This window comes from Agelaius tricolor, unplaced genomic scaffold (assembly GCF_023055355.1).
Source record: "Agelaius tricolor isolate 1412-34295 unplaced genomic scaffold, bAgeTri1.0.p SCAF_3, whole genome shotgun sequence".
Taxonomy (NCBI): Eukaryota; Metazoa; Chordata; class Aves; order Passeriformes; family Icteridae; genus Agelaius; species Agelaius tricolor.
The window spans coordinates 69,443,041-69,455,709 of record NW_027269263.1 but is presented as its reverse complement, the minus strand read 5'-3'; the positions used below and the strand labels follow the sequence as shown (position 1 = coordinate 69,455,709).

Sequence of the window (12,669 nt, the reverse complement as noted above, 5' to 3'; positions counted from 1 at the left end):
GCTGCTCTGGCAATCCCAGCCCAGCCAGGAATTCCTCATTGCCAAGATCCCATCCCTGGCTGCCCTCTGGCACTGGGAGCCATTCCCTGGGTGCTGTCCCTGCAGGCCTTGGCCCCAGTCCCTCTGCAGCTCTCCTGGAGCCCCTGCAGGCCCTGCCAGGGGCTCTGAGCTCTCCCTGGAGCCTTCTCCAGGCTGAAGGAGCTGGTGCAGAGGGCCTGGTGTTAACCAGCATAATCCAGGCTATGGAACTAATTAAAGGAATTTAATTTCCCTTAACGAGCCTCAGGACCCTGCCAGGCCCCTGACCACTGTCCTCAAATGTACACCCCCATATGTTTGGCTGCCCTTTTCTCCCTCCCACGTATTCCCAGTGGACATGGTTGGAGGGAAGATGGAGATGGGAGGATACCTCCCCTGACCCAGCACCCAGTCCCTCAGGAGCCCCTTGCTCCATTTTCATCCTGCAAATTTCTTGGGGATTAAGAGCAAAGAGCTCAGGAGGCCCTGAAGGATCAGAGATTAGCTCTGGCTGCTGCTGCTGTGGTGATTATCGAGTCTAACAGGTTTATCTTGGTGTCTTGTGACCCCCCAGCAGCTGGTGAGTTACTCACCCTCGGGAGGCTGGCAGGAGAGCAAACAGTGCTGATGTGTCCGATAAAACCCTGCGGACTCGGGCTCAGAGCTGTTGGCAGGAAAAGGGGAAGGTGCAGCTGAGGGAAGCAGCCCAAGGGGCTGGGTTTGGGTTAAAAGCAGCTGTTTTGGAAAGCAAACCCATGCTTGGGGCAGCCAGTGCTGCCCTTGTGTCCCCGTCCCCTCTGCTCATGGCCTCATCCAGTGGCACCTGTTTCCCAAACTGACCCAGCTTTCCAAAATCCCATCCTGTGCCCCGTGACTAAAAACCACTGATGGTAAATCCCAGGGCCAGGGCACACAGCTGGCTCTTGGGCCTGGATGAGCTCTTGTCTTCAGAACAGGATCTGCAGAGCCCGAGGAGCCTCGGCTGGGAGTGTGGAACTGTGGCCTTGTCCTGGTGTGGAAGCTCATTCCAACCATCCCGGGCTCGAGGCCCTGTCCCTCCTCCCTAAGTGCCTGGTGTGAGGAGAGCTCATCCAGGTCTGGAACCCTGACTCAGAGAGATCTGGAGCCAGAGCAGTGGATGCCACCCTGAGGAGCAGAGAGTGTGTGCCATGGTGGGGCAAGGAGGGAGATGGGCTGGAGATGACACAGGTCTGGGGTGGGGGGACCTAACAGGGACATTCCCATCCCAAGGAAGGAGGGTATTGAGGAAACAGCCAAGCTCTTCACCACAGAGAGTGATGGGAGAGACAGCAGCCCCAGCTGGAATGAGGGAGAGCCAGGAGGGACATCAGGGAATGCTTTTCACCAGGAGGAGAAGCAGCAGGACCTGGTGCCAGCGGGGCCATGCAGCCTCCATCTCTGCAGGACTCCAAGAGCCAACGAGGAGGGCCCTGGTGGCTCCCCAGAGCTGACCATGCCCCACCCAGGCATTGGACACAGACCTGCCATGGTCCCTTCCCACCTCAAGCACCCCATGATCCTGGAAGCCCCTCAGCAACAGCACCAGTTCTGCATCACAAAGCCCCAAGAGACCCCAGCACCTTCCCACGGCACCTCCTGCTTCCGGTGCAGCCAGAACCCCCTGGATTCAATGGAGGAAACCATGGTCAGAGGATGTCAGCTGTAAAAACCTGCCCTGGGAGGTGCCTGCCAGCCTGGGAACACAGCCCAGGAACCAGGAGCATCCCTGACAAGCACGGTGGGAGCTCAGGGGCAGCGCAGATAAGGCCCAACAAAGGCCCTGCTGTAACCTGCAGAACAAAGACTCTGCTTTACCTGGGGAACAAAGACACCTCTGACAAAGTGACCTCCTGGGATAGCCCCACTCAGTGACAGCTGCTCACAGCCACTGCTTACACTGAAAACAGAAAAATAATTCATTTTCTACCCAAAAATGAGCCTTTCTGTCTGAACATTACCCCAGGTGAATGTCCTTGTGCACCTCTGAGCTCCACGACTTCCATCCGCTTTGAAGTGAGATTTCATCCGCCACCAAGTGACCCCACTCCTGGGAATGGTTTGATGAATAATTTCAATAATATATTTTACATTCTACCTATCTATCTATCTATCTATATGCATAAACTAATTAATCATAAATAAATCTACGTTTAAATGCTTGCTTTTCCTGCAAGTAACTTTGTAGTAGCTTGTCATTACACATGCATTACTAATCATAATTATGATTGACTTACTCATAGCAATGTGTAATGAAGAAATCCATGGAAACAAAGAGGTGTTTCCTTGTGGTTTTGGGGTTCCTGTGGCCACGCCATCCCCACTGTCCCACGCCCGTGGGTTGGGAGCCGCCCGTGCCCACGGCAGCTCGGGGCTGGGAGCAGGGACACTCATCCAGGACCCACTCACCGAGGGAGACGTTATCAGATCCTCCCTAATTTGGCTGCTCTTGTGTTGACTTTGCCAAATAAAGCAAACATTTGGGCTCTGGGAGCCCTTCCTGCCTGCTCTGTTTGTCGCTGCCGACGCCGCGGGGGCGGCGGATGCGGCCCCGGTGAGGAGCTCCGGGAGGGACCCCGACCACCGAGGGGGTTCTGTCTGTGCTGGGGGCTGTGCCCTGCTCCCACCCACCATGGAGACCCTCCTGGTCTTCCTGGCCCTCCTGGGGGTCAGCAGCACTGAGCAGCTCTTCGTGGGGTGAGTCCTGCTGGGGCAGGGGGCGGTGGGACACCATGGCTGGGATGGGGATGGCCCGTCCCCACCACTGTCCCTCAGGGTCAGCCTGAAGGGTGGCATCCCAAAGGATGGAAATCCAACAGGGTTTTTGCCAGCTGGGAAAGGTTTGGTTTCACCCCAGGGCTGGAGGGAGGTTTGGAGCAGGTAGAAATTAGGGAATGCTGAAGCCTGAGGGCATCGCTCCAAGCTTTGCCAGGGTGTGGAATCCCAGAGGATCAGGGATGATGTGTAGGGCTCAAAGACAATGGCTGTGGAGCCATGCAAGGATTGTTGGGAATAACAGCCAAGGATTGCTGGGAATAACAGCCAAGGATTGTTGGGAATAACAGCCAAGGATTTCTGGGAATAACAGCCAAGGATTGCTGGGAATAACAGCCAAGGATTATTGGGAATAACAGCCAAGGATTGCTGGGAATAACAGCAAAGGATTGCTGGGAATAACAGCCAAGGATTGTTGGGAATAACAGCCAAGGATTGCTGGGAATAACCAAGGATTCCTGGGAATAACACCATGGGAAAGAACAAGATGTGGCTGGAAAAGGGACCCTGGGGAGGGAGGGCAGCACTTTTCCAGGATGAGTGTCCTGGTTGCAGCTCCTGCAGTTAAGAACAGCACCAGTGCAGGAATGAGGGTGAGAAGGGGGCATGGAATATAGGGGGGAGGTCAGGACAACCCAAAACTCCCAAAGCTTCCAGAAAGGTCTGAATGAATGGACTGGCAATGAGAACTAATTTGTAGAGAAAGTGGGAATTCCGTGTTGGGAGTAGGGAAAATTTATCCATTAAAAAGTACCCCCAGGGACATCCCACCAGCTGGACTGACACTGGAGCCAGAGCTGGTGCTGTGCCAGGGGGGTTTAGGTTGGATAGCAGGAAAGGCTCCTGATCCAGAGGGTGCTGGCACTGCTCAGGCTCCCCAGGGAATGGTCACATTCCCAAGGCTGCCAGAGCTCCAGGAGCCTTTGGACAACGCTCTCAAGGACAGGGTGGGATTGTTGGGGTGTCTGGGCAGAGCCTGGAGTGGGATTTGATCCTTGTGGGCCCCTTCCAGCTCAGGATATTCTGTGATGTGGCTGACCCACCTTCCTCCCTGCTTTCCTTCCTCCTGGGACACAATGAGGGGTTGAGGGATCCATCCAGGATCCCATCACTCTCCTCCAGGCAGGGGTGGCTGTGAGCCAAAACTGTCCAGGGAATGTCAGGGCTGCTCCCTGATTTTGGAAAAATCACAAGGATTTAATGCCTGCCTGAGTTCCCCAGGCACAGAATGGAAATTGTGATCACCCTGGGGAGCTGGTTAAACTGAAAAATGGGAGTTAAGAGGATGAGAAGGACGAAAGGGAAAAGGTGAAGGAATTTTGTGCCATTTTGGGAGCAGCTTTAAGCACTGCCCAGCAGGAGAGGTTGGAGGTAGAGGATTGATCCAAGATGAGACAACCTCTGTCCCACGGAACATTTCCTCTTCTCCAGGGGCTGTGCCTGTCCTTGGGAAGCCCAGCCAGGCTGGACTGGGACCTCTGCTAGGGAATACATCCATAGACATAGAACATACGCATGGGAGATATTCCCCATCATCTTGGGAGCTGATCAAACAAGGCTGGAGTTCATCTCAGACCCCCAGCACTTGCCCTTTTCCCATCATGGCTGCTCTGAACATGCATTTTTTCCTCTCACCACCACCAACTGATGCATTTTCCAACCCTCCGAGCTGGTGTGGAGCTTCCCCAGCCTCCCCCCAGGCCAGAGTCCCCTCCCTGTGACCCCTCTGCCTCCCTGCAGGGACCAGGTCCTGCGTGTCACGGCCAGGAAGGAGGAGCACATCACCCTGCTCAGGGTGCTGGGCGAGCAGGAGGAGCTGCAGGTGAGCTCCGAGGGCTCCTGGGCACCCCCTGGTCACAGACCCAGGTGAACCCAGGGCTCCCTCCTTCTTTTGCCATCCCATCCTCTTCCCCCCCCATTTTGGAGATGTATAATTTAGAGCCATATAAATGTGAATTTAACCTGGGGTTCCTTGAGCTCAGAGCTCCTGTTTTGTATGAACTGGGAACATCCCACAAATATTCACTCAAACAACTTGGGCTGAAACATTTCTGTAAATCCCTATCCAGACTGTGGCCCAAAATTTGCCCAAAAACCTTTTTAAATCCTTCATGGAACTTCCTGTGAGACCCCTGGAGGTGCTGGGGAGCTCAGTGGATGAGCACCAGCACAGGATGGGGCTGAGTTCTCCCTTTCAGCTCAACTTCCTCTTCCCAGGTGGATTTTTGGCGTCACCCCAACAGCCTTGGCCACCCCGTGGACCTGCGGGTGCCCTTCCCCAGCCTCCAAGGAGTCAAAAAATTCCTGGTGTCCCATAATTTTTCCTACAGCATCATGATCGAGGACGTGCAGGTAATGGCTATGACAGGAACAGGAGCTCCTGCAGCTCAGCCCTGAGAGAAAGCCCAAAAGTTGGAAATCAAGCAGAAAAATCCAACCCCCTCCTCCTTCCAGCCTCTTTGATCTTGGGGTTTTTTTTGCCTCCTAACCAGGAATTATTGGATGAAGAAAAGGAAAGCATGAGGAGGTCTAGGAGGGTAAAGAGAAGCTCCAGGATGTTTGATTTCGCCTCCTACCACACCATAGATGAGGTACCTTTCTCTGCAGAGCATTGGCTTTGTCCTGCTGGGGTCACATCCGTGTGGTGAAGGTCGTGGTGAGTTCTTGGTGACAGGTGAGACCTCCCTGGGACACGTTTCTCCTCCTTGCTGGAGCTTTCAGCTGAGATGGGAGACTGGGGAACCTTCCACATCCAGCGTGGCCACTCCTGGAACCTCCCACCCTGTGGAAAACATTTTCAGCTTCACTTTGGGGGTGCTTGGAGCCCAGTTTGAGACTGGTGGAGGCTGTGGTGGTGTTGGGGGGGGGTCTTAGAACTTTTCCCCTCACCATTCATTCTACTTTTCCAAAAATGTTGTGAGGTGCCTCTCCCTGCTCACACAGAGCCCCAGGCACCTCATGTTCTCCAGGGGAGTCCCAGGTCTCCAGGGAAGCAGCAGATCTTCCCCAGGGAAGCTCTGCTTGTTGCATCTGGTGCTGGACAGCCTCAAAAGCAAAAGGTGAGCACCAGGCTGAGCCTCCTGAGCCAGCAGCTCCTCCTTGCAGATCTATGAGTGGATGGATGTCCTGGTGGAGGAGCATCCCAGCCTGGTCAGCAAGGTCCAGATGGGGCAGAGCTACGAGCAGCGGCCTCTGTACGTGCTGAAGGTGGGTCCTGGGGCAGCCTGGCCTGAAAATGCCCCTCAGGGTGAGAGGCTGGGCCAGGGCAGCCTCAGGCTGCAATCAGCAGCAATTTCCCCATGGAAAGGGGCTCAGGCTGCCCAGGGAGCTTTGGAGTGCCCAGCCCTGGAGGTGTCTGAGGAACTCCTGCAGGTGGCACTCAGGGCTCCGGGCTGGGCACAAGGTGGGCACGGGGCACAGGGTGGATTCCATGATCCTGGAGGGTTTTTCCAGCCTCAGTGATCCCACGGTCCCGCACAGTTCAGCACCGGGGGATCGAACCGCCCGGCCATCTGGCTGGACACCGGCATCCACGCGCGGGAATGGATCACCCAAGCCACCGGTGTCTGGACAGCCAACAAGGTCACCTTGGGATCACCTGGGGCGTGGGACCCCAATTCTCACCCCACATCTGTCCCACCCCTCATCTCTGAGGGGCACTGGGGCAGCTCCCGCTCCTCTCCATGCACAGATCGCCAAGGAATACGGGCAGGACCCCTCTGTCACGGCCATCCTGGACAGCATGGACATCTTCCTGGAGATTGTCACCAACCCCGACGGCTTTGCCTTCACCCACAGCTCCGTGAGTGCGGGGACACCACGGGGGGATCTTGTCCCAGCGCTGTCCCCAGCCACAGCTGTCCGTGGGTTTTGGGTGGGGAGGGATGTTCCTCCATGCGGGGCGGTGAGTGGAGATCCCTGGAGATGCTTGGGCAGGGATTGGGATTCACATCCCTGTTCCCTGAGTGGAGATCCCTGGAGATGCTTGGGCAGGGACTGGGATTCACATCCCTGTTCTCTGAGTGGAGATCCCTGGAGATGCTTGGGCAGGTTCTGGGATTCACATCCCTGTTCTCTGAGTGGAGATCCCTGGAGATGCTTGGGCAGGGACTGGGATTCACATCCCTGTTCTCTGAGTGGAGATCCCTGGAGATGCTTGGGCAGGGACTGGGATTCACATCCCTGTTCCAGTGTCCTCTCCCTGTGCTCCTAGAACCGCCTGTGGCGCAAGACCAGGTCCATCAACGCTGGATCCCGCTGCGTGGGAGTGGATCCCAACAGGAATTGGGATGCTGGCTTTGGAGGTGAGACCTTGGCCACCGGGTCCCCACGCCAGGCATTGTTTGTGCCTCAAAACATCAAAACTTTCTGCTAGAGTGGAGAAAGGCAGGGATGGAAGCCCTTCCTGAGGGATCCTCTCTGGGTCTCCTCCTCCCCCTGCTCCAGGTGCTGGCTCCAGCAGCAATCCCTGCTCTGAGGTCTATCATGGCCCTCATCCCCACTCCGAGAGGGAAGTGAGAGCCATCGTGGATTTCATCCGCGCCCACGGGAACGTCAAATCCGTCATCTCCATCCACAGCTACTCCCAGATGCTGCTCTTCCCCTACGGATACAGGAGGGCGCCCGCGCCCGACCACCAGGAAATGGTGAGGTGGCCCCAAAACGTGGGGCTGGGACCACCTGGCAAAGTCAGGCACAGCATCCCAGGAGCTCCCCTGCTCCTCTCATTAGATGCAACCCGAATATCAAACCCCAGCACCTGGGTTCTGGAGGAGGGTGGTTGTGAGATGCACCTCAATCATCAAAAATTAAAGGTTTTTGGGAAAACTTACAGCAGAAGGGATGGGGAATGATGGGCTTTAGATCCCCCTGCCCTGTGGGATCCACCAGATCCCACCACTTTTGGTGGTTCCTTTGCAGAATGAACTGGCCAAGAAGGCCGTGAGCGACTTGGCCGCCGTGTTTGGGACAAAATACACCTACGGCAGCATCGCCAACACCATCTGTGAGTGTCCCTCCCTCATCCTGCAGCAAATCCCTCGGGAACGGGCTCCCACCTGGGCTCCTCTCCCTGCAGACATGGCAGGAGGCACCACCATCGACTGGGCCTATGACAACGGGGTGAAATATTCCTTCACCTTGGAGCTGAGGGACTCGGGGCGCTACGGATTCCTCCTGCCCAGCTCGCAGATCGTCCCCACTGCCACCGAGACGTGGCCGGCGCTCCTGGACATCATGGTCCACGTCCTGGAGCATCCCTACTGACCCCAGCACCTCCCCCAGCATTCCCTCCTCTCAATAAATCCTCATGGACATTCAGTGCTTTCAGGCACCCTCGCTTTTTTCATGCTAATCTCCAAAGAAAGGCTGGAAAAGGACTCCCAGTCCTGCAGGTGTTGATTTTCCCCTTGTGACTTTGGCTCAACGTCCCCATCCTCCAGAGCCAACAGCCAGCATGGGAGAAGATGGGGGTTTTTTGGGCAAGCTACCCCAAATTTGTGGGGTTTTGAGCAGCTTTGCTCCATCATCCCTTCCCAGAGGGCTACAAGGAGGGACATGGGGTACCCTCAGGGTATTTGCTGTTTATTTTTGGCTACTGGGACAACTGTCACCTGCTCTGACCTCTGTCCTGAGCCAAGCTTTACACCGCTTTCCTCAGCCAAATTTTAAACCAGTTTCCCCACCGCTGTGGTGGGGAGGATGCAGCTCACCAAGCCCCAAGTGAAAATCTGCATTTTGTGCATTCTCAACCCAAATTGATCCTTTCCTGCCCCTTAGCTGGTGCTGGAGGCTGTGGGATTTTGGCACCTCCCGGTCTCACCTTGCTGGCAGCTGACTCACCAGGGCCCCAGCCGGTTCCTGGGACAGGTTTGGCCAGGAGTGCCTGCATGGGGACAGCAGGGCCTGACCTTGGCTGGTGGCAGCCACAGCCTTCCCAGGGCCCTGGGAAAAGGGACAGCTGGAGGGGCCGGGCTGGGGCCAGCATCCCATGGGATATAAGAGGCCCCAGGGCACTGCTGGGATGTGAGACCGGCTGTCCCTGCTGACCATGAGGCTCCCCGTGCTCCTGGCTGCCCTGGTGGCAGTGGCCACCTGCACCGAGACCTTCTTTGGGTAGGGGGGACAGGATGGGGAGGGTGGGGCAGGCCAAACGCTCAGGGGAAATCCCTGGAATGGGGGGGTGGATAGGTGGGGTTAGGTCAGACTAATGGGGCCAGAGCTTGTCCCACACCCCTCAGCACCCCCTGACCCCACAGGCACCAGGTGCTGCGTGTCGTCCCCCAGAGCAATGAGGAGCTGCAGAAGGTGCAGGAGCTGCAGGACCTGGAGCACCTGCAGGTACTGGGTGTGGAGGTGCATTCTGGGGACACCCCCAGCCCACGGCCTTCGTTTTACACCCCATAAGCAAAGCAAGGATGTGGCTGGATGTGGGATTATGGGAACCAAGAGGTGAAAAGCAAGACAGGCTGGTGCTGGGGGTGCACCCCAAGGCAGGATCTCACCCCTTATGTCCCTTTTTCCCCCTGCAGCTGGATTTCTGGCTGGCTCCCCGCAGGCTGGGACTGCCCGTGGACATCCGCGTGCCCTTCCGCAGCCTGCAGGCGGTCAAAGCCCACCTGGAGGCCAGTGGGGTCTCCTATTCCATCATGATTGAGGACGTGCAGGTCAGCAGTGCTGCAGGGGAGGCAGGGGAGAGGTGGGATCCCATCAGTGGGAATGGGGCTCATCCCAGCCCTGTCCTACAGGCCCTGCTGGATGAAGAGCAGACGGAGATGCTCCGCAGCAGCCGCCAGCGGTCGGTCGACACCACCACCTTCAACTACGAGGCCTACCATACCATAGATGAGGTGGGAAGGCACAAGATTTGGGGCATTTTGGGGGGAAAAGTTTGCTCTTGGGCAGGGGAGTGACCCCCGCATCTCTCATTCCCAGATCTACAATTTCATGGACATGCTGGTGGCCGAGAACCCCAACCTGGTGAGCAAGCTGGAGATCGGCCGCTCGACCGAGAACCGTCCCCTCTACGTGCTCAAGGTGAGGATTTGGGGATCGTGATCCAGAGGGGAAAGTGGTGACAGGGACAAAGCCAACCTCCCTCTCTGCTCTCCCAGTTCAGCACAGGGGGCACGAACCGCCCGGCCATCTGGATCGACACCGGGATCCACTCCCGCGAGTGGGTGACGCAAGCCAGCGGCGTCTGGTTTGCCAAGAAGGTACTGACACATCCCATGAGGGTCCCCAGGAGCTCTGGGGTCCAGGTGGGTGATCCCACAGGGAGGACAGGGAGCCCTAACCCTCCATCCTCTCTAGATTGTCCAGGATCACGCCAATAACGAAGGTGTGGCCTCCATCCTGGAGACGATGGACATCTTCCTGGAGATTGTCACCAACCCCGATGGCTTTGCCTACACCCACACCACGGTACTGCCCCGGCTCCCCTCCCCCTGCATCCCACAGCTGCTCTGGATGGGGCTGGGGAGCATTTGGGGGGGGGTTGCACATCCCTGGGGGGGCAAAGCCTCCTCACCCACATTTCCATGGGATGGGAAGGAGCCCACCACAAGCTGTGGAGCCCCAGCCCTGGGCACCTGCTGAGGTGGCTCTGCCCTCCCAGAACCGCATGTGGCGCAAGACCAGGTCCAGGCACGCGGGCGCCATCTGTGTCGGAGTGGACCCCAACCGCAACTGGGACGCTGGTTTTGGAGGTCAGAGCTGCCCCCTTGCCCCTGTGGAGCGCTGCCACTCTCCAGCTGGAGGCTCCAAAGCTGTTTCTGGCTCAAAGATCCATTGATGTCCCCTGGGGAAGAGGTGGGATTTGCTCTCCTGGTTTGGGTTCCACCAGGGCTTTGATGTCCCCCAGTGACAAATGAAAGTCACCACACAAATCTCTAGGAGGAGATGCCCCAGGAGCATCCCTTGATCACCACCAAGGAGCTGAGGGGTGGGAGAACCTCTTGGGCTTGGAATCCCCCAAATCTCCACCGTGTTCTCACCATCCTCTTCTCCACAGATGCCGGAGCCAGCGGGAACTCCTGTTCAGAGACGTACCACGGACCCTACCCCAACTCGGAGCCCGAGGTGAAATCCATCGTGGACTTTGTCAAGAGCCATGGCAACATCAAGGCTTTTGTCTCCATCCACAGCTATTCCCAGCTCCTGCTCTACCCCTATGGCTACACTGAGACCCCGGCGCCAGATGAGCAGGAACTGGTGAGGCCCAAGTGCCTTGAGGGGCTGGGATGGGGTGGAGCTCTTCTGCTGCTCCAAGAGGAGCCACCTCTGTCCTGCATCCCTTGGGAAGCTGGGAGGAGCTTTGCTGCACCCAGAAAAAAGCTGTACCCACAGTTTTTTCCCTTCTTTGGCTCATCTTTCCCCCTTCCCTGTATTCCCAGCACGAGCTTTCTGCCAAGGCCGTGGCAGCTCTGTCCTCCCTGTATGGCACCAAGTTCAAGTATGGCAGCATCATCACCACCATCTGTAAGTGCTGGGGCAGCCCCAAAACCCGCAAATCCCAAAACCATTCCTCACACCGGCCACTTATCCCACGGGATTCCTGTACTGTTATAGTGTGGTTTTATACTTTGTAATATTTTGTAATAATTTTGGTTTTGTATCCCCGTATTTTTCCCAAGTGGTTTACCCCAGATTGCAACCCCCTCCCTTTACCTGTGTAATCCCTTTGCTGAGATCATCCCCAAACCCCCAGCCTGGCTCTCTGTCAGTCACTCAGCATCCCATCCCCTTTACCTAGAAGTTTCAGTCCAGGATGTCGAGTGATCAGCCAGAGGCCAGGGCTCAGCCCCCAAGTATGACCCCATATGCTGTCCTAAATGTCTATCCCCAGTACCCATCCCTCAGGGTCACTTCTTGGTCAGTAAAATGTTATCTACTTTGGGTTTCCAGCTCCCTTTGAATGTAACCTTGGCACATCTCCCGGGGCTCTTGGCAGGAGCCCCTGAGGTGTAGGGAACTCCTAGAATAAAACCTTGGATTAACCCCTGCTAAGAGTGGGCCCTTTCTCTTCTACCCATGTCTCTGGTGTCTCTCCTGCTGCAAAGCTGACCAGCCCGGCTGCCCTCAGTACCCTCAGGGCTAGTGAGAGAGTGTCCCCTGCTGTCTGCCAACCCAGGGCTCCTGAGAGGCTCCCAGGAAGACAGAGACACTGTACAAAGCCATCAAGGCTCTGAATCCCCCCCTCCCCATTTTTTCCTCCCCCAGACAGAGCCAGCGGATCGACCGTGGACTGGACCTACAACCAGGGGATCAAATATTCCTTCACCTTCGAGCTGCGGGACACGGGGCGTTATGGATTCCTGCTGCCCGCCAACCAGATCGTCCCCACCGCCCAGGAGACCTGGCTGGCACTGAAGGTCATCATGGAGCACGCCAGGGACAACAGCTACTGAGCTGGGATCAGGCTGCAGCAGCTGCAGAGAGGGGAGAAGGCAATCGGTAAATAAATGCAAAGAAGGATGAGAAAAGCTTGTGGTTGTTTTCCCTTTTTCCCAAACTGGGTGGAAAAGCCCTCCTGGAGTTGGTGCCAGCACAAACAGGGTGTGCTGGGTCATGGCCCGGAAAAGGAATTGATTGAAAGGGCATGAAAATAGCAGGAACAAAAAGGAAGGAAGGAAGGTGGTGGTTTTCCCTTTGATGTGGCAGAGGATGGGAAGGGAATCAGGACATGAGGCCAGCAGGATTTACTGGGGCTCCAGGAGAGCTGCAGAGGGGCTGGGGCCAAGGCCTGCAGGGACAGCACCCAGGGAATGGCTCCCAGTGCCAGAGGGCAGCCAGGGATGGGATCTTGGCAATGAGGAATTCCTGGCTGGGCTGGAATTGCCAGAGCAGCTGGGGCTGCCC

The 12,669-nt window shown here is 56.7% G+C and overlaps 2 protein-coding genes across 2 annotated transcripts; both read left to right on the top strand.

The window, feature by feature from the left end:
* The first annotated feature begins 2,344 nt into the window (after positions 1-2,344).
* Positions 2,345-8,704, top strand: LOC139587620 (carboxypeptidase A1-like). The gene is made up of 11 exons (XM_071422017.1): positions 2,345-2,733; positions 4,552-4,633; positions 5,029-5,163; positions 5,304-5,402; positions 5,917-6,018; positions 6,292-6,393; positions 6,503-6,613; positions 7,025-7,115; positions 7,258-7,457; positions 7,732-7,816; positions 7,889-8,704. The coding sequence occupies exons 1-11, from the start codon at positions 2,669-2,671 to the stop codon at positions 8,074-8,076; spliced, it is 1,260 nt and encodes a 419-aa protein (XP_071278118.1). The 5' UTR covers positions 2,345-2,668; the 3' UTR covers positions 8,077-8,704.
* A 96-nt stretch (positions 8,705-8,800) lies between these two features.
* Positions 8,801-12,218, top strand: LOC139587619 (carboxypeptidase A1-like). Its single transcript, XM_071422016.1, is given in 11 exon segments — positions 8,801-8,925; positions 9,069-9,150; positions 9,342-9,476; positions 9,558-9,659; positions 9,745-9,846; positions 9,924-10,025; positions 10,123-10,233; positions 10,427-10,517; positions 10,823-11,022; positions 11,205-11,289; positions 12,031-12,218. Coding segments are annotated over 11 exon segments (1,323 nt in total).
* Positions 12,219-12,669: the final 451 nt, after the last annotated feature.